The 21862-nt window shown below is 30.5% G+C and overlaps 2 protein-coding genes across 2 annotated transcripts in view; both read left to right on the forward strand.

Annotated features, from left to right (window-relative positions):
- LOC145313731 (dual specificity protein kinase CLK2-like) overlaps positions 1 to 21862 on the forward strand; it is a 317678-nt gene that overhangs the window by 91760 nt on the left and 204056 nt on the right. The gene's annotated exons all lie outside the window — the stretch shown is intronic.
- LOC145313729 (cytosolic 10-formyltetrahydrofolate dehydrogenase) overlaps positions 5616 to 21862 on the forward strand; it is a 45903-nt gene continuing 29656 nt past the window's right edge. Inside the window, exons 1-9 of the mRNA XM_080153283.1 lie at positions 5616 to 5666; positions 6641 to 6711; positions 7657 to 7723; positions 8946 to 9032; positions 13408 to 13482; positions 13921 to 14014; positions 15693 to 15768; positions 18114 to 18219; positions 21372 to 21449. Of these exons, the coding sequence (XP_080009409.1) occupies positions 6662 to 6711; positions 7657 to 7723; positions 8946 to 9032; positions 13408 to 13482; positions 13921 to 14014; positions 15693 to 15768; positions 18114 to 18219; positions 21372 to 21449 (633 nt within the window). The 5' untranslated portion in view covers positions 5616 to 5666; positions 6641 to 6661. The remainder of the gene's footprint in view (positions 5667 to 6640; positions 6712 to 7656; positions 7724 to 8945; positions 9033 to 13407; positions 13483 to 13920; positions 14015 to 15692; positions 15769 to 18113; positions 18220 to 21371; positions 21450 to 21862) is intronic.

The raw sequence follows: 21862 nt of genomic DNA on the forward strand, positions 1-21862 counted from the left end.
AAAAATCACATTTTTGAAAATGCGTATTGAAATAATGAGATTAGGAAGGCCTAAAAAATCTACATACAACATACAACAGGGAGGGAGGGAATAATAGAATTTCAATTACACTGGTGTGGTATTCAAAGTTTTAAACCACGTTATCTCCTTCGTTGACTCAAATCTTCTTTTTCTTGAATATTAATTTGTTTAAACTTTTCAATCAATAATTTTGTTCTACAGAAGAGATAATTGTTTTTTCATTTTTGGGGATGTCTCATCCCTTTATATTCCTGAAAACGACAAACAATACATACAAACAGTTAACAGGGACACATATACTTATTAAGAGTTTATACTGTATCAATATCAAAATACACCCAAAATCTCCTAAATACACAAAAACAAGAATGACAACTTCCATAAAAGCTAAGCTCTTAAACGGTATAACAAACAAACATTAACATTGTAGAGTGACAGAACTGAATAAGCAGAAAATAAATGTTTAAGTATATTTGTTGAAAAACTGATTAAATATAGGATACTGTTAAAGGACATACTTACATTTCTAGGACTTGATTATAGAGAAGCTTCGTTTATAACATTGTACTATGTTGTCCTAGGAATCATTATTCAAAAAATCAGATGCATAGGATGATTATTTTACATGAAAAATTGTTGTTAAAAAAGTAAAAAAAAGCATGTTTAAAATGGACTTTCGGACTTTCTGTAACAATTATAGAGTTGCTACGCCTTCTAAATTGTACCTAACTGTTATATATACATTTTAATCATCCTGCAAAGTTTGAAATCGAAAGGACAATTCATACATGCCTAAAATATTAACGAAAAAAGCTAACCGTTACGGACGTACGGACCGACCCTAATTATAGAAAAGCTTTTAAAAGTCCCTATTTTTCACAAATAAAGTTAATGTTTCATATATCATACATTTTGTCCCTTCCCCCTACAAAAAAAAAGCTTAGGCTTCCTTTGGGTATAATTCTCTATATTTTCCACTGAAATAAGTCAGTCTAAATAGAATACAAGCATGCATATTTAGGATATGGATACGTCAATATTGAGTTCAAAAATCTAGTTAAAAATGCAAACTTTTTTTATAATATTCTTCCAATCACTGTAAATAATACATACAAAACTACTAGAGGGACAGGTTTTATTTAGAAAATATTTAGCACTTGTGCTTTTAAATCTTGTGAGTTGAGTTTGATAAATCAGCTAACTTCAAGTCATATGAACAACCAGATTTTATTTCATTATTATTTCTATCCTTTTTGACTCCTTTTTTTTATTTTCTGTCATGAGAATGAAAATATCCAAAAAGATGATAATATCTGAATTTTCTAAAACACAATACTTGTTATATAAGATTTTGTTTCCCTGACATTTTATTTTTCATAAACTCTATTTTATCTATTTTCTAATTTACCAAAACTAAACCTTTTTACTGCACTTAGTATTAATGATATTTTACATTTTTTCTCTATTTTTTTACTTTAGATAAAATTGCATTTATTTTTTTTGTTTTTCTGCAGTTATGACAAAAAAATAAATAGTGCAAAGATTAGAAAACTAGAAATTATTTAAATCAATTCACATAGTACATACTAGTTCAAAGGAAATCTTTTACATTAGTTGTCTATTTGTTGTTTGGGAAAGCGATGGATATAGAATATATATGGATTGACAGGGGAAAATTTGTCGTAAATTAAGCTTGCTAATATGGACCTCTTTATTGGTCAGCACGTTGATTCAGTAGGAGGGTAGGGGAGGGGCTGGGCAAAGTGGGTGCAAAGGGGGTTACTTTATCAGAGTCCGGAGGACTCAGGGATCACATGAGAGATGGGGAGTATTCCCCCCATTTTCAATTTATTCTCAAGTTTGAGGGGCAAGATTTTCTGCGCGATTTCTCTTGGAGGAGGAGGTGGTAACCTCCTCAAAATAATTTCTATTCTTAACCAAAGATGAGGTGCATTGTAAAGATCTTTCTCGAGAACCATATCAGTTAAGCTATTAGCCAGATTCTTCGGTACACATGGACAGACAGACATACTTTTAAATAATGATTTAATGTTAGAAACGGGTACATAAATCCTTGTTATAAAGTATCAGGATGTTAATCTGTCTTTTTGTCTGTTTGTGTGAACCGAATTATCTCGCTAAAGAAATTATATGGTTCTCCTTTATAGGGTAACTTCTCATAGGTCCTGGGAAGGTTTATAAATATTTTAGGGGAGGGTACCACCACCATCCCAAGAAGAATCGCCTTTAGAAAAATTAGAAGACGAAGAAAGTCCCTCAAAAAAAATTCTGACGTCATAAAAATGAGGGATGACAAAAGGAGGAGTGGGAAAGAAAACCCCTAAAAAAAGAAATGGATAATCCCTCAATTTTATGACGTCTTATTTTAGTTTTCTTAATAATTTTCATGTACTGAGAATCGCTTTCATGGATGTTATCAGCCTTGTTAATATGTATATAATAAAAAGGTGCATCACATTTTTAGGGGATTTATTTTAAAATTCTAAATATAGTTTAAAACTATTGGTTTATGATTGCCAAATCTATTGACCTAAATGCGACTAATTAAATCGACAGAAATGCATAACAAGGAAAATTATCCTGTTGAACTTGGAATCATCAGGTTGACATAAAATTTCATGGTTTAATGTCGACTAAATTGTGTCTAACATTAAGCATTTCTTATAAAAGCGTATGTCCATCTTAAAGTTAAAATAACGTTGCTTGCATTGTTGTTTATAGCTAAAGTTTTACAGGGTATTTTATGGACAAATCCCCAAAGCGGAGACAATGGCAGATATATTGATGGTACATCCCGAATGATGATGCACAAAATTACCCCTTCTGTAGATTAAAATATGTGGTTGAAATACTTGAACACTTAACTAAATTAACCAACCAATCAAAATTCACTAAAGTCACCAAAGTTGTTATGCCAACGAATAAAAAAAACGTTTTCTTAAAACTTTGGGGACTAGTGTAATAAACAGCCCATTGTCCCCTCTCTCTATGCCAAAAGGCATTAAGAAAAAAAAATATGTCAAAAATGTTAGAATAAATATATATATCTATGTTTAAGAAGAATAAAAATGTCTGTGTCCAAACTGAAACTAAGCTTAATTGTTTAATGTCGTCTTTGCTTTAGATGTTTTGTTTATTTTCTTTAAGATTTACAATTTGACATTCTATTCTATATGATAGATTAAAGAATATGTGTCAAACTGGATGATCGATCGTTACCTAATTTTCTGGGAAGTAGTGTATTGGTCCAGTGCAGGTTTTAAGGTATATAATGCAGGGTTCATTAATTTCAGTAAGAAATGTTTTTCCCAATCCCAGCCTCCTCCCACCCACATTTTAAAAAAAAACAAAATGGGAAAAGTGAAGTCCATAAAAGTTATGACTTTAAAACCATCACTTTTTATACACTTTACACACATATTTTAAAGATATGAATAAACCAGGACTTTGCCAAGCCCCCAAATATTTCAACTAACTCCTTAGAAAACTATTAAACATTTGTTTAAGTAGAAATAGTGGGAATGTCTCGGCATTTGAACTACTTATTACTTTGTTTGACTGGGTGCTCAAGACTCAACCAAATTATCCTTTTCTAAAAGTAATAGGATGTCACTGTATACCTTAGTCACTATCAGAAGATCTTCATCCAGACAGCTACGTTTAAAGTGGTACGGATGCAGCTGTTGATAAATTTCAATCCTCCTCCTAAAGACGGATGCAGTTGGGGATTGCTACGGCTGAGTGTGGTTTATAATGGCTGAGAATGTCTGAATTAAAATTTGGTGGCTATGGCTTACAGTTACTTATGCAGAAAATTTGACTATGATTGGCTGCTAGCTACTTAGGGTAAATTAGACAGGGTGTGGCTTTGATTGGCTGATTCTTACTTCAAGCAGCACAACTTCCACGCTGCCGCGCAGTTTGTTCCTACAGCTTGAATCTCCAGACGAAGGATATGCAATCAAATGGCTGGTTATCTGTTATCTAGAATTTTACCGGAAAAAAAGGCAATAGGCACAACATATAAATTTTTTAAATGAATTTTCGATGCCTCTTTAAGATGCAGATTAAGTATACATATGCCTAAGGACGCAATAACAACAAGTCTTGATGCACACACACACACACACACACAGGCACATCATATCTTGATAGGAACATATGCAAAGAGAACTAGTATATACTGGTATAATCCAATAACAAACTCCAGATAGCAACACCATGTTTATAAACACGTGCATATGGACAATAATATAACAAGAAAAATAATAACCATTGGTATCGCACCATTTAGACACATTTACTGTAAAAAAAACCACTATATTAAGGCACTCGAAACAGTTTAGGATCTTTTGACTGTGAATTTCATTTTGTAGTTAAACTTAAATATGCACAATTCAGGATGGGGGAATTGACACAAAAAATCTAGATGAGCTAACAAAAATACAAAATGTAGATTCAAAGCTTTTAAAGAGCCATCAATATTATATTATGCCAGGCGCCTTGAGAATTTCCGCAAAAAAATTGTTCCTCTGATCAATCATGGAAGATAAGAAAATCTAACTTCTCTTGAAAGGCTTTGTCATATTAACGGACGGACAAAACCTAAATGTAGAATGCCTCGCTTGAATTAAGCAGTATGACAACAATACTTTTAAGTATAAATATTCACAATTGGGTCACAGGCAATGATCCAAATTAAACATAAATAAATTTAAACAATAACAATTTTGAGTAAAACATTATATAAATTTTGTGAAGCATATTTGTCTAACGACGCAATTTGACTTGTTGAGATTTCTCAAATCCTAATTTTAAAACTTGAAATTCTATTATCTTTTTTTGGGGGGTCAGGATTCATTGGAAGTGTGTACAATGTACATATAAAAAGTGTACAGATTTTAGTTTTTACATGATTATTTTAGTTTTATTTATCTAGGGGTTTGTCATTTTTTATCTGAAATTATTTGGTTATAAGTTTTAAATTGAATCGAAAATAAGAAAACGTGAAATTTTACCAATTTCTAGAAAATATCTATCTCCATTTCTTCCGTCAAACTCCTTATTTAAACAAGTTTATAAGGAGGAGTTTTCTCCTTGTCAGCTAAAATTTTCTGCGAATTTAGCAAAACTTTACAATTTACTAATTTTAACAGCATTCCCGACCAACTAACAGACCAAACACTATTTGAGTAATACTTGACAAAAGGTTTTTTGCCTTTTAGGGATAAATTCTAGTTTCATGGATAATTTATGGGAAGTACTTAGAATGATTATTTCCGGCGCATTTCTCATTAAGGATTCTATATGCCCTCCCATAAAATATACAAAACCCTGCCCAGGACCTTTATTAGGCTTCCCTGAAAAGAAGAACTCTATCGATCAATTTGTTAGCTTGACTGATCAAAGAACAGAAAGATTGTCTCAAATTCTCTTACACTGAAATATTTCGATTTGTTTTGAAGTGTGTCAAGTAATATCTCTAAAAAAAATTTGCAATTTCATTAGCTAATATTACTTATTGGCTAAATTGTATGAACACGTATTTATGCTGTTGACAGTAGTAAAACGCAACTGCGCTCAGTTATCTTGGGGGCCTGGCCTAGCAACTATCCACACAGTATGTATGTACATTACAAACTTATATTAGCAGATCTTAAACTTATATTCTAGGTCCTTATTTATTAAGTCTTCCAATCGTTATGTTTGCCTGTTTTGGGTAGGACTTTTATAGTTTTCTTAATGTATTTTTTAAAAACTGTTTTCTGTGAATTTTAAATAATTTTGCAAACCCTTTAATGTTCCTTGATGGTTTGATATTATTAGGAAATAGTTTCTTTTACAGTTAGGGAGTTGAATCCATTTTTATAGAAGCAGAAATATAATCTATGATTATGGTTTGGACCCTCTAAAACTGTAATCTACCCTTCCACTTTCCCCTCTCTTGGTGAAGATATCTTCAACGCCGATACGATTTTTGAAATATAAGATTCCACTTTTGTCTCTCTTGTTAAAGATATCTTCACCAAGAGAGGCAAAAGTGGAATCTTAAATTTCAAAAATCGTATCGGCGTTGAAGATATCTTCACCAAGAGAGGGGAAAGTGGAATCTTACATTTCAAAAATCGTATCGGCGTTGAAGATATCTTCACCAAGAGAAGGGAAAGTAGAATCTTACATTTCAAAAATCGTATCGGCGTTGAAGATATCTTCACCAAGAGAGGGGAAAGTGGAAAGGTAGATTACAGTTTTAGAGGGTCCAAACCATAATCATAGATTATATTTCTGCTTCTATAAAAATGGATTCAACTCCCTAACTGTTTTATTCTCATTTGATGAACATTTAAACAATTGAATTCTTTTATTATTGTTTTGCTTACTACTTAATTAGTTTGTTTTCTATTGTTCTGTTTGATTTATTAAGTTGATTTGATAATTATAAATTATTTTTTACTGTTATGAATTGATAAATTTTAAACATTTGTCAATATCACAATTATGACCGTAAGTAGCGCAGCAATAAAAACTTTACATTTCTTCAGATATTTTTTCTGTATTCGAAATCTTTAATCATATTTAACGTTCACGTTTATTTCAGAATCAACCCATAACATTAAAGATGAGGATTGCTATAATTGGACAGTCGCCTTTTGCAGCCGAAGTATACAGGTACACCAGTCATAGGCGTCCAAGGGGGGGGGTAATGGGCCATTTGGCACCCCCAAACGATTTTGGGGGTGCCGTAGGCACCCCCAAAATTTTGTGAACAATACCCCCCCCAAAAAAAAATTACCCCTACATGGGGGGTGCCGTAGGCACCCCCGACGATTTTGGGGGGGGTATTTACCCCCCCCAAACCATTTTGGGGGGTTATATACTCCCCCCAAAATAGAAAATATCTAACAAAAAAAATTTTTGCGCGCTTCGCGCGCATTTTTAATACTAAATTTTTTATAAAATTTAAATTACCCCCCCCAAAAATTTTACCCCGGGGGTAAATTTTGGGGGGGGTAAACAAATTTTACCCCTGCCAACAGATTTCAGGGGGGGTAATTACCCCCCCCAAGCAAATTTTACCCCCGGGGTAAAAATTTTGGGGGGGGTAAAAAAAATTTGCGGCGCGCTTCGCGCGCCATTTTACCCCCCCCAAAACCAAATTACCCCCCCCTTAAAAAATTTTTACCCCCCCCAAAATAAAAAGCTTGGACGCCCCTGACACCAGTTGCTTGTATGAACAGTTTCTTTTCATTAATATTTTTTTAGTAGCGAAGCTTCTCTACGACTAAAATTCCCGTCTATTTTGCTGTTCGCAAGTCGAGGGAATTTTAGGATAAACGTAATTTTCTCAACTACTATTTAGGATAGATGGCAGAAATATTCTCTATTCTAGAACATCCAGTATATTATCAACTTTGTTCGTTGGTCTGTCGTCTATGCAATAACTTCTACTCTTCCTCTGTTTTTCCGTCCATGCTTTTTCTGTTCTTTGAAAAAACTGCATGTTTTCATCCTTGTATATAGCTTAGTTTTTGTTCTTGTTGAATTTTTTTCTTTTTTTGATTCATTATTGTGAGTTTTGATAATATTCGGCTTTAATTAAATAATTTTGTTTAGATCTATCCTCAAAGATGGGCATAAGATTGCTGGTATCTTTACTGTCATGGATAAAAATGGAAAACAGGTTAGCCCAGTCCTAAGGACGTCTAAGCTTTTATGTGATTGGGGGAGTGGGAGGGACGGATTGGGAAATGCGTGTAAAGTTAATTTGAATATATTATTGTACACTTTAAATATAAAACATAATAATTGACACTTATTTAGGGATCTAAAGGGATAAGACAATGGCCGATAAATTGATGTACAACCCCAATGATGATACACAAAATCACCCCTTCTGTAGATTTAAATAAGTGGTTGAAACGTTTGAACATTATTGAAAGAACTAATCAAAATTAACCGAAGTCCCCAAAAATTTTAGGCAACGAATGAGAATACGTTGTTATTAAACTGCCCCCTCTCCCTGCGTTTATTCCTTTAGATTTAATAAAGATTTGTAGAAATATGATGGTCAGAGCATACAATTTTGTTGATAAAATAAAATATATGGAAAAAAGACAAAATAAATTGTTAGGAAAATTGATTCATTTTCCATATAAATGTGTAGTCTATAAATCATGTTCTGTTAATGGTATATAAAAACTTAGTTTATATTGTAGTTTTTATACAGTTTATTTGCTTATTAGTTTGTTTTATTTGCTTCATTTACAAGAAAAACTTCATACAAATGTGTAAGTGTCCTATTAAAATTAAGGGTTGTCTTAAATGAATACATATAGTTCCTCAAATATATTTAGGATCCTGTAGCTATAACTGGAGAAAAGGATGGTATACCTGTATTTATATTAATATATTTAGGATCCTGTAACTATAGCTGGAGAAAAGGATGGTATACCTGTATTTATATTAATATATTTAGGATCATGTAGCTATAGCTGGAGAAAAGGATGGTATACCTGTATTTATATTAATATATTTAGGATCCTGTAACTATAGCTGGAGAAAAGGATGGTATACCTGTATTTATATTAATATATTTAGGATCATGTAGCTATAGCTGGAGAAAAGGATGGTATACCTGTATTTATATTAATATATTTAGGATCCTGTAGCTATAGCTGGGGAAAAGGATGGTATACCTTTATTTATATTAATATATTTAGGATCCTGTAGCTATAGCTGGAGAAAAGTATGGTATACCTGTATTTATATTAATATATTTAGGATCCTGTAGCTATAGCTGGAGAAAAGTATGGTATACCTGTATTTATATTAATATATTTAGGATCCTGTAGCTATAGCTGGAGAAAAGGATGGTATACCTGTATTTATATTAATATTTTTAGGATCCTGTAGCTATAGCTGGAGAAAAGGATGGTATACCTGTATTTAAACTGAAAACATGGAGAAAAAAAGGCGAAGCTATTCCAGAGGTAATTCAATTAAAAATTCTTGCCGATTGTTAAAAATAAATCTATAGAAATACTTGATTAATTTGCATAAAGGGGGGGGGGGGGATTTTTATACAAATTGATATCTCGAAAATTAAGATTAAGAACTAATTCACTATTATATTCAGGTAAAACTACGAGATCTCTACATAATAATCTTTTACATTAATTAAACTTTATACTTGAAATATTCAAAGAGACTTGAAACATATCTATAATTATTATCATAAACAACGCAATATAGAACAATTTTATAAAAAAAAATTTATTTTTTATTTTAAAACCCTGACATTACAATCTAATTTTATTAAAATTCATATGTTTTTTGTATACACTGTTTTTTAAGTGTTATAATCGTAACAATAACAAAATTTCAAACAATATGTCATGTAAGAATCTGTTATTTTTGTGTTTCTAACCTTATTTTTCAAGGATTAGGGAAGATTTCCCTTTAAAAATTAGTAATAAGATTCAATAATAAACACCTAGAAGAATCGGTTCAGCAGTTTTCGATATCAGAATGGACAGACAGACTGACATAGATTCATATATTTGACACAAAGATACATATATATTTTTGCCTTTTTTTACTTTTTCTTCTCCCAATATAAAGAGTATGCTTTTTACGCATTAACTTCTTGGCCAAATATCATTATGCATCTTATATCAAGATTTTTATGTATCAGGTCAGAAATACATAGGGAGGCCTTTTTGCGGCTAAACAACATTTGGTAAAAATTAAATTTGCACATTTTTAATAGCAGTACAACATAGCCTACTTTGAAACATTAAATACTCAATAATTGACGGAGCACGCGCAGTTGACTTAAACGTGCGAAATAGCTCATTTTTTGTTTTAGTTGTGCGTTTTGTGAGTTGATCTTAAAAGGAATGAAATTAAAGTAAATTTCCAATGAAGATAAACAAAATATCCCTCTAGTAATTAAAGATATTGGTTAAAAATTTTGGGTACTGCTAGTTTAAATCAACCAATCAAGAATCGATAAATGTACCTCAAATATGAATAAGATCATTTGTTTATACAACTTTGAGTACTAGTTAGAGAAACCGAAAAAGGCCATATTTCATATTGCCAGCTTGATCTGTTTTCGGTGAAACAAATGTTGTGAAATAAGACCTACTTATCATACATGCCACAAACATGCTCACTCATAAAGAGACACCATTTCCTTACATAATGGAATAACATTTTTTACTAAGCTTTTTCTTAAAAAACAAGGAGAAAAATATTCATAAAAGTGTTGGGCTGAGATGGTAAAACAAACAATTATTAACACTTGTAGAGTGTCAGATTTGTCTAAACAAATTTGTAAGTAAATTTGTTGCAAAACTTCATAATATATGATAATGTATAAGGACATACTTTAATTTATGTCGCTAGTTATCAAAATATTAGCTGAGCATTCTATGATTATAAATAAAGTTTGTTACAAAATGTATAGGTATTAATATAGCCAAAAGACAGGTATGCCCATATATATATATATATCTATTAACCTAATAAATACATGTGAAACTACTTTTAAAACAAAACAGAAATGATTCTAGACTTGTATTGTAGAAAAATGTTTCTTATTCCCATAAATTTTTTATTTTATATTTGAAGATAGACAGAAGACAGTCTTTAGTTGTATTAATTAATAGTTTTCATTGCAAATTGTTAATTATGAACAAAACAAATACATAAAATATAGACATTAATATCAATTATTAATTTTTCCCTTTTTGTTTTCGTCTATAAAACAATAAAAATCGCCCAGCTTATACTAAGAAAAATACTGGTTTAAGATAAGAAAATTTAAGCTCATTTTCTCTCTATTTAGTATGTTTTTAAATTTGCTTTTTTTGGCACTATCCAAACCCATTAAAAACGCAAATTTTGATATGCAACACGTTATAATTCCAATTGTAATTATCATTTCTTACGACTTTCGCAACAATTAAAGAGTTCATCCTTGTAAAAATGATAACTTTTGCAAATTGTACTTCAAAATTATATTTCCTACTTATTAATGATTTATTCTTCCTTAACATGAAATAGAATTGACGCGTGCATAAAATTTTTCCATGGGATGGGACAGGATTTTTTGCCACCTCTAAGTCTTTGATGAGTTTAACACTACCTTATAATCTAAATTTTTAGAGGTTTTATTGAAATAATCAGGTAGTGTATATCAAATTTTTGGACTAGGATTTTTTCCTTTCCTAGAATTTTGTAAAGTATTTTGAATATCATGTTTTCAGGATAAAGGATAATCTTGAAGTATGCGCGAATGTGTATTGATTTTAGGGGTGTAATTGAGTTTATCGTAATTGTAATTGGCAAAGTTTGTCTTCCCTTTAATCACCCCATTAATTTTCACACCCCCTGGCACGCCCCTGAAATAAAATGATAGATTTTTGAAAAGGTAAAATTCATAAATTGTGTTTGCACTGTAAAATTGTATAAAAATGCAGTGAATCAGAGCAGGGGTATATATATAGGAATGTTGTTCAAAACTTGAAAAAGACGTTTTTAACGTTATCAAATGATAAAAAAAAGTTGCAGACATGCATGTAAATTTATATTAATAATCTGCTTCGTATAAAATATCTTCTGAATGGAACGGGATAGAAAAGCTAAAACACTGTATAACAAATGTAAAGATCACTCGGAAATAAAACCGATCAGATCAGTAGTTTTGGAAATCTTAGACAAAAAATAATTAAAAATTATTTAAATGTTTAAAGAAAAATTTAGTTAAATAATATCTTTTAAACCCGAAAATGTAAGTATTGCCTTGTCTCCAAGATATTTGTTATCCTATCATAAAAAGAAGTAAGGTTTCTTATCTGTAGTTTAAGATTACAATAACTATTGATCCGATTAAGTTCTCCATTTTATTGAAGCTTTCGGGATGGTATTAGGCTATGTATTTTCTTAAAGGTTAAAGTCTTGTTATGGGATAGGCTATTTATCTGCATTTACTACCCGTTTGAATACAAAACTCATTAATGCCGTTAGTAGTTTATGTTGAAATAACAAAATATTTATCCATGATTCATAAATGCATAGAATTATGAGGTGAATACTATAAGCTAAAATTATCAAGAATTTTATATTTCGTGATTACATGTTTTCATATTTCTTAAAACTGCTTTTGCTGAGGAATAGTTTATGCCAGTTTTGTCACATTTGGATAAAATAGGAATAGGTATATTTACTTAAATAAAAGATTATTATTAGTAAAAGTAGAATGGCTATTTCATAGTTTATTGTTCTGTACGCCATTGCCATTCTTTAGCTAGGAAGTGTAAAATTGATTAAAGAGTAGTAAAAAAAACATTTCTTTATATAAATCAATCAATTTTGAAACTTTATAATTAAGCATTTTTGTAATGCCAAAAGCTATTCAAGTATAAAGTTGAAAATGCATTTACTTATGTTTATATTTAGAAATTCTAATTTTTTCAACTAATTGTTTAATGAATGTTTGTCTGTGTCTCTTAACAAGCAAAATTGACCAATAGGCACAAAATTTAAAATTCATTCTCAATAAATATGTAAGAGTTGGATAATAAGATTTTTTTCTGTGTTACAAATGTAAAATCTGAAGTGAGACATAGACAGATCAGATGAGAGGAATCATATGTGACATTTCCCCTGGGGGAGGAACACTAAATTAGCAACTTCTAAAACGACAAGATTTTCAAGACAATGTTTCTTTTTGGCAATGAATTTGCACAATAAGATATCAGAAAATAAGTATACCAATGCATATCGGCAGTTTTATCTATTTTTATTGTATTAATTTTATACAAAAAAAAGTAGTTTGTAGTTAATCATTGTTTGTAGTAAAGAAGAGGTGTAGATTGATTTAAAATTGCCTTTATATATGACGTTTCAAACATTCTTTACATAGATAATATATGTTTGTCTTCATTTAGTTGCACCAAATGGGAGATAAAAATCATATTTCCTCTTTATTTCTAGGTGTTGGAATAATATAGAAATTGTCTATGCTGATCATAACAAACACATTTCCAGTATGGCTTCGAAACGGCTGGATTAGAACCGGTTTTAAGCCATACTGAAAAATCATGTATCATCTCATCTTCTTATATCGAGTTTTCTTCGAATATAAAAATGTACAATCATAATATAAAAACCAGTTTTGTTAGCCCGTGCTTTCGGCATTTCGGGTCTAACAAAACTGGTTTTAATCTTACAGTCATACATTTTTATATCCACGGAAAGCTGTTTATAATACGATGCGATAAATTACTATTGTTCTAGGTTTTTAGAACTAAATATATTAAATTGTCAATGCTTTTCATTATAAATACTTTATTATAGGTTTTGGAACAATATAAAAGTGTAAATGCTGATCTGAATGTTATGCCTTACTGCTCACAATTTATTCCTTTGGAGGTAACGTTACTAGTTTATACAAATATAATTAAAGGAATAATTGCATTGCTTGTTTAGTTGTTAGAATTAACAAAATCAAAGGGCAAATAGTTGATTTTTCTTTTTTGTACCCTAATTCTTGGTTTGACATCACACAATTATATAAACCAGTATGTATAAATGTTAGTTTGATTCTAATTATCTTAGAAATGAATAAACGTATGAATTGTGACCTGGAAAGCTTGATGAAAGCAATCATATGATTATAATCTATGGGCTAATTAATGGCACAGCATCTAGCTAGTAGAATCAAAACCTTTAGTCTATTGAAACCTTTAGATATTAGGATTTCCATCTCATAAAAAAATATCTTTCTATGATTGTATTTCATTCCTATACATACATGAGACATTTTAAATAAAAAAAAATACCTTTGCAATATATTTGATATTATCCCAGGTAATCAACCACCCTAAGCACAAGAGTATCTGTTACCACCCCTCCATCCTGCCTAGACACAGAGGAGCCAGCGCCATTTCTTGGACTTTAATAGGTAAAGAAATGATTGAAAATTAATTTGATGAAACTTCTCAGTACTAAATGTTCACGATTTTTTTTGTACCCTGTAATATTTGGATATCTGTTTGACTGTGGGCTTACAGTATTTATACTAGCTTTGTTTTACTCCTGGTTTAGGTTTTAGGCTATTTTGATTTAGAAAGAAATAACCATTATTGGCCTCAAATTTAATTACAATGTAACTAATTCTATCATATCTACAAAAACTTTTACATAAAACACAATAAAGGTCTTAAGTATATTCCCTTATTAGGTTAAGAATTTTAAATCAATAATGATGTGAAATGAAATAATTTTCTTCTCTCAATACCTATTTTCATGCTAAATTGGTATTTAATTTAAAAAGAAGTAAGTATGCCATTATTGAACATTCATGCTTTGTAAATAAATTTGTCGATTTGCTAAATGTTTTTAGAATTAGAATGGTTGGTTGTTATGGCCTTGATCAGTTGTAAAAATACTTCTATTGATTGCACAGTCAATGCTTCCTAAATCGGAAAGAAGTGTTTCTGTATTTTCACGAAAATTTATAATTGTTGTGTTTATCAAACTATTTTGCCTCCAACTTTTCTATAGTTTAAAAATAATAGTTTAGAAAATTTCACCTTTAATGTTAACTAAAAAATATATACAATATTGAACGGGGGATTTGAACAAAAAAGTTTAAAAAACAGTTTTTCATACATCGCAATAAAATCATATTATGCTTAAGTAATTAATTGAAATAATGCAAGATAATTTAAAAGAATAATTTTATGAAAATAACCACATTTTATTTACTGTTTTGTAAGAACGACTGCTCTAGCTTCTTTATTGAAAAAATCTAATTTGTTAAAATGCATAACTTTGACTTTTTATCTCAGGAAGGGAGGGAACAATTGTGGATAGATGAATCAAATACTCCTCGCAATAGATATTCAATATCAAAAGCACAATTACACATTTATAGACTTATGATTCGATTAATTAACCAATCATTTTCTTATCCCCATATCCCTGTTTTTTGTAGCTGCAATATTGAGCTGAATTTATGCATTCTATTTCCTACCAATTCATATTAAAAAGGTTTTTTGTTCACCCTCTTAGTCAAGCAACAAATCACCAACCTATACTTTTTACTTACCTTTAACCGATACATAACGAATGATAATAATTTTTTAGTCAAATTATTATATTTTTAGATATTAAGAGATTTGTTTTAAAGTACCAAGGATGACAACATCCATAAAAGCGAAACTGTGAATCTTAATGGTGTACACAAACATGTATGTAGACTTGATGCGTAATTACAGGATTCTGTTAAAGGGCATACTTACATTTCAAGAAATGCTTCACTTAAAACTTTGTACTTTGTGTCCTCGATGTTCCAAAAATCACACAAATAGGATGATTACATCATACAAAAACTTTAAAAATCAGCATCATTTAAGTAGATGCAAGGACTTTCTTGTAACGATTTTAACGCTGCTACACTTTCTAGATCTTACCTGAATGTTACAGAAATCCTCACACAAAGTTTAAAATTGATAGGACAGATCTAACATGCCTAAATTAACGGAAAAAGCTAATTGTTACGTATGTTCGGATGGATGTTTGTACAGACCTTAATTATATATAGAAAAGCTTCACTTTTAACATATGTTCTATTATAGAGGGAGACACACGTGGTGGATTTACTATCTTCTATCCTGATGATGGCTTGGACACTGGAGATATCCTTCTTACCAGGTTTATACTAAATATCCATGTACCTATCTATCTACCTATATATCTATCTGGGTGACTGCCATTTACACATGCAGCAAATTTACAGTGGATGTATTTTCGCCAGTGCAATGGATGTATTTATTGTAAACTAGATTTCAACTGTATAATTGAAAATAAAATCGATTCTCCTGGCAAACTTACATCTAACATATTATTTGTATTTTTGACATATGTATAAAAATATGTATCTGGCTGCCTATCTATCTATTTTCTATCCTGCTTATAGGTAAAACACTGGAGATATCCTAACCAGTCTATATTTACTATCCCTCTACCTATATATCTACCTATCTATCTAAGGATATAATATTATCTACCTGTATATCTAGCCACCTGTGTATCCATCTATCTATCAATCCAATAAGCTGTCTAGTGTCTTTCTACTTTTAACCCTGACGATAGTCTGTTCATTGAAGATATACTTCTTACTAGGTTTATAACTATTCATATAATATTTTTTAGTTGTTTCTACAAGTACACAAAAAGTTTCTAATAAATGTACCAAAATGTTTATTATTCATTAATCTAATTAATAAAAAAAAATAGTTCAATATTTCTCTGAAAAGTTTGGTTTACTTTTGTATGCAATAATAAAAAACAATAAATTTGGTAGTTCTAATAAAACACTTTATATTTACATTTTTATTAACCTACTAAAGGATAATAATAAAGAACCCTGACTCTATTCATTGAAGGATTTAGAGCATAAAAAAACTATCAAAAGATTTTTCTTTATTATTATTAGCCTTTTATTTAATTTGTTTATTGAACCCTAATTTTGGTCAAATTTTAAGTATTTCTTTTAAGTTTTAAAAGATGTTTGTCTTTAGTAAATTTTTTTCTTTCAGAAATATTAGATTGAACCATATACCTAAACTTTTAGTATTGCTAATACTAATGCCATATCGGAAAAATACCTACATATTCTTAGAAAAGATATTCGGACGGTCTTTAAAAAGACTTGATATGTATCCTGAATAAATTTTGTTTTAATGAATGTGATGTATTCATTAATGATACAGTGGACAGCTTGAACAATGGATTTATGTATCCAAAAATAATACATTTTGTTATAGAGAATGTGATGTATCCATTAATGATGCAGTGGACAGCTTGAACAATGGATTTATGTATCCAAAAATAATACATTTTGTTTTAGAGTATGTGATGTATCTATCAATGATACAGTATGTACAATGGATTTATGTATCCCAAAATAATACATTTTGTTTTGGAGAGTGTGATGTATCCATGAATGATACAGTGGATAGTTTGTACAATGGATTTATGTATCATGATGACATAATTCATATTCTTTGAAAAGATATTCGAACGGTCTTTAAAAAGACAATAAAGGTACTAAGAAAGAGAGGGAATGTCTGATTGAGCCAATAGGAGAATCGCATCGGTACATACATTTAATTTCATTGGTTAAAATTTTGTACACATCTTGTCACGAATGCATGTTTTTTTTCATTTCATACATAGTTAAAAGTCAGCTGTAAACAGTATATTTTCTTAGTAGAAAGCTTTGCGGAATCAGAATTAATTGCCCAAAAATTTCGTTTAAATTTGAAAGGTTCGAAACGAGGTGGATTCTTAAAAAACAAGTTAGGCTTGCTACTCGCTGGTGAGGCAAAATTATTTTTGTGAAAAATCCTCCAAAATCGTATAAAAAAATTTACAAAAATTAAATAAAATATTAAAGGGTTATTAACATATGATTTTGTTTAATTTTTGTAGATTTTTAATGTGCTTTTGGATGATTTTTCACAACAATAATTATCCTCACTATCGAGTAGCGAGTCTATAATTTTTTAAGAATCCACATCAGCTTGAGTCGAAAGTAAACAATACTTTTGTCTGCTAGAAATGATCCTTCTTAGATTTGACGATAAAGGGGTTCAGAATATGCTTCTATTCTTCTATTTCTATTAAAAAGACTTTATATGTATCCTGAATAAATTTTTTTTAGTGAATGTGATGTATTCATTATTGATACAGTTTTTAGTTTAAACAATGGATTCATGTATCCTGGGGACGTTATATATTTTTGAGAATGTGATGTATCCATCAATGATACAGTGGATATTTTTTACAATGGATTTATGTATCCTGGGGACATTATATATTTTGTTTTAGAGAATGTGATGTATCCTTTAATGATACAGTGGACAGCTTGAACAATGGATTTATGTATCCAAAAATAATATATTTTGTTTTAGAGAATGTGATGTATCCGTCAATGATACAGCTGAATCTTCATTGTGGGGTTATGAATAAAAAAATAATACAATTTGTTTTAGGGAATGTGATGTATCCATCAATGATACAGTGGACAGTTTGTACAATGGATTTATGTATCCTGAGGGTATCAAGGCAATGGCTGAGGCTGTTAAAATGATTGCTGAGGTAATTGTTCCCATTGGTCCTAGCAATAACTTTTAGACAAGCGTTATAAAGTAGGTTTTTGATCTTTGCGTGCACAGGTTTTTGCCTGGGGGGGGGGGGGGAGGGTTGCCTGAAGTGCACCCAAAAATCTAGTGGATGTTTGATTATTACAGGTGTATTACAGACAACAAGAAGGATGTATTTTTAGTTTAGTTGGGGGTGGGTACACCACTCTAAGTGTCCACCTATCCACTTAAAATTCCAACAAGCGTCGCTAAATTGGTAAAATAACAACCTTCTTAAATTAAATTTTTCAGGGGGTTGAATACATCCCCTTCTGTACGCCCCTGAACTCAATTGTGTACAATACACCCTATAATCCAATTCATATTTCGCATATTAAAATTAAAAGTTTTTCCCATTTGGAATAACATTTTAAACACCACGTTTTTTCCACGTGTATATTTTATGATAATTTAATTTAACTTTCTATAAAAACATGTTGAATATTATACTCTTCATTGAAAACATATTCTCTTTGTAAGTTTGAATAGACAATAAACAAAGCATAAAAAGTAAGCAAACAACATTTAAAAATGAAAGAAGAATAAGCCAGTCTTTTGTATCAATTGATATGTAAAAAAATTGAGTAATTCAATAGTGAGAACCTCTTTCTGAACTGACTTTCACGGACGAATGAACGCACCTTGTTAATAGAGTTGATGCACTATATACCAGAATACTTATTTCCAAAACTAGAAAAGAAATATGAAAAGGTGTTAACGTACATTATTTGACAATAATAACACTTGAAAAATCACGTGGCGAGTGCATTAAGACCAAAAAGTATTTGAAAAACGCGATAATTAAAGAGCAGGTTCACGATTAAAAAATGCAAAAAATTAACTTTGAACAAGATTGGTCATTCTTAAGTTTTTAGTAGCGAATCTACTCTAGAGATAACTGACTGTATGTAAGTACATCTGTTAGTTATTTCATTTTGCTGTTTCTGGGAAGTTTCTTTGTGCAGCTTAGTGTTTCTTAGTTCACTTATATGAATGATTTGCACAATTAAATTGAAGTTTCTTAACCTTACTATTTTCAAATGATATATATAATGATGATCGTTATTGTTTAGAGTATCAAAAAAGGTCTAAACTTTTGTTGTTGTATAAATAAATATGTTTTTTTTTATCAACAATGTAACTAATATCCTTAAATTCAAATAGCTTCGATACTTAAAGACGGGGGGGGGGGTTAAAGGGGGAAGTAGGTGTTTCTTAATTTAAATTTACAATTATTTCCTCATTTCGCTTGTTTTAGCACTTGATTGTTCTTGTTTCTTTACCTATTGTGTACACCAGCAACTAATTATGAGAATATTTTTCCTTATGGTAGGGGAATAGAGATGGATTATAATAGAGTACAAGTGCATATAAGAATTTTGACATTCAGATAATGACCTGCTTTAATTCAGTTATGGGTTAAAGGAGAACACATGGATTTAAACCTTGTTCTAAGATTTTTTACTTATTAAAGTATCAGAAGAGAGGCAGGGCCGATTAAGTTAAATCTTCACCCAATATTTTTAGTTACCAAAAACAGGATTTCAAAATGATGAGGGTTGATACTAAATTGATGTATATTCCCAACTATTTTATAGAGTAGTATTATATAGAGTAATACAGTTGCAAGGGTGTATGTATCCATTATATAGAGTAGTACTGCATTTTTAAATTGATTCTCTGTTGCATTTGTAGAAAGAACTAATTATCAAAGATTTTGCACCAGGGGTGCAGCGCTATTATTAAAGGCACTGCAATTTCACATTTTTCTTTTCATTGTCTAATGATTTTTTACCTTTCTGATAAAATATGAGAATTGGTGACAAACTGGCTTTTCTGTAGGTATTTTTAAATGTTATTGTTGTTGTGCTACTTTTACACATAATTATCCTTCTCACTAAATTCTTTACTATTTTTATGTGTAATACAAACAGATGCTAAAGTATAGTTTTAAAAAATGTAATTTTAAAGAACCCCGGAACCCAATCGCTTTATTGCACAGTGAAAGTGCAAAGTGTTAGTATTAGTTGGTTGGGCACTGGTTTCTTCAGAGCTCAAAGCTTTGGAAAATATCTTTAAACTATCTCATGGAATATAAAAAAATATTACCTAGCTAACCTGTTTTGGATATATTTTTCCTAATTAAAAAATTATTATCTATTATGGGAAAAGATTACTTATGTGTAGGATAAACAAAACTTCTAAGGGTATCGAACATTTTACTAAAGTCAAAGCTACAAAATTCATATTAAAATTGTGCTGATTACATAAAAAAAAACATATCGATCCACTTGTTTTTGATGACTTGGAACTTCTCCTTTTTTTACCTCATACCTTCTTTTAAACTTTTTTATGTAAAAGTTTAGGCCAGAAATTATCAATAATTTTATTTCCAGAATAGCTTCGAAACCGATTAATATCCACTGGAATAGAACCGATTCTCAGCCATACTGAAAAATCTTACAAACAATTTTCCACGAATATTAAAATAATAATCATAAATGTCTACCAGTTTTGTTAGCCAGTGCTTTCGGCCCCTCGGGGCTAACACTAATCTTAAACTTTGAATTTTTCATTTCAATATCCTCGGAAACCTGTCTATAATACGATGCGATAAATAACTATTCTCTTCCTTTATTCCTGAGTTAGCCTGACTCTCTGTTAGAACTTTCTTGGCTCTTTGTACACAATTTTCATCAACATATTTCTCAGAAAGATTGGTGCCATAATATGCAAACAAAATTTAATCTGAAAAAGAAAATATATATTAGCCATAGATTGCTAGGTTATCAAGTTGACTAAGTTTCACAAAAATAACTTTTATTATCCGCGGACAACCATACCATTCGAAAATTACTTATATAAAAGTTTAGCTTTTGTATGGTGGTCAGAGGTTTTACCTTGAGATGGGAATTTCCCAACTTGCTACAATTGCAGTATAGTGGGGCGACCCTAATATATCTTTCTTAACGTAACCTAATCTTAACAATTTAGGATATTGAAATCTTGTTCCCTATACATTCTTCACTTACAAATATTTTTTTTGAAAATATTTATTTTTTGCTTATTCCATTTATTGATAGCTTTATTATGACTATTTAATTCTAGGAACGTGCCCCTTGCATAAAGCAGCCCGAAGTGGGAGCTACCTACGATGCCTTCCTCAACAAACCTGAACTTTGTAAGGTGAGCAATTTTTTCTGTCTTTTAGTGCAGCTACTCTATAACTCTGGTATGGCTCTGCGTTATTCCGACATGCCATGTTTTCTGAAGGACTAAAATTCGGCGTTTTCCCTTAAAGCGACTTGTTCTGTTCTTGACTCCCCCCCTTCCTTATTTTAAAGCAAAATGAAAAAAGGGGATTTTTTTGTTAATTACTTAAGGTTCTGTTGGATACTGGGTTGCATAGCAGGGTTAGGGCACCGCAGGTATAGGATAGGGATATGCATAGGAAAAAATAGCACCACTTTTTTTATTTAATTTCAAAATATTTTGAGGTATTTTGAGAGAAAAAAACCTTTAATTCTTCAAGATAAAGCTTTTTATTTTTGCGCTACTTAATGAGATGATTGTACTTGTTTTATTTATTTGCTATTTCA

The sequence above is a fragment of the Acartia tonsa genome, chromosome 3 (assembly GCF_053477335.1).
Source record: "Acartia tonsa isolate MP-2025a chromosome 3, ASM5347733v1, whole genome shotgun sequence".
Taxonomy (NCBI): domain Eukaryota; kingdom Metazoa; phylum Arthropoda; class Copepoda; order Calanoida; family Acartiidae; genus Acartia; species Acartia tonsa.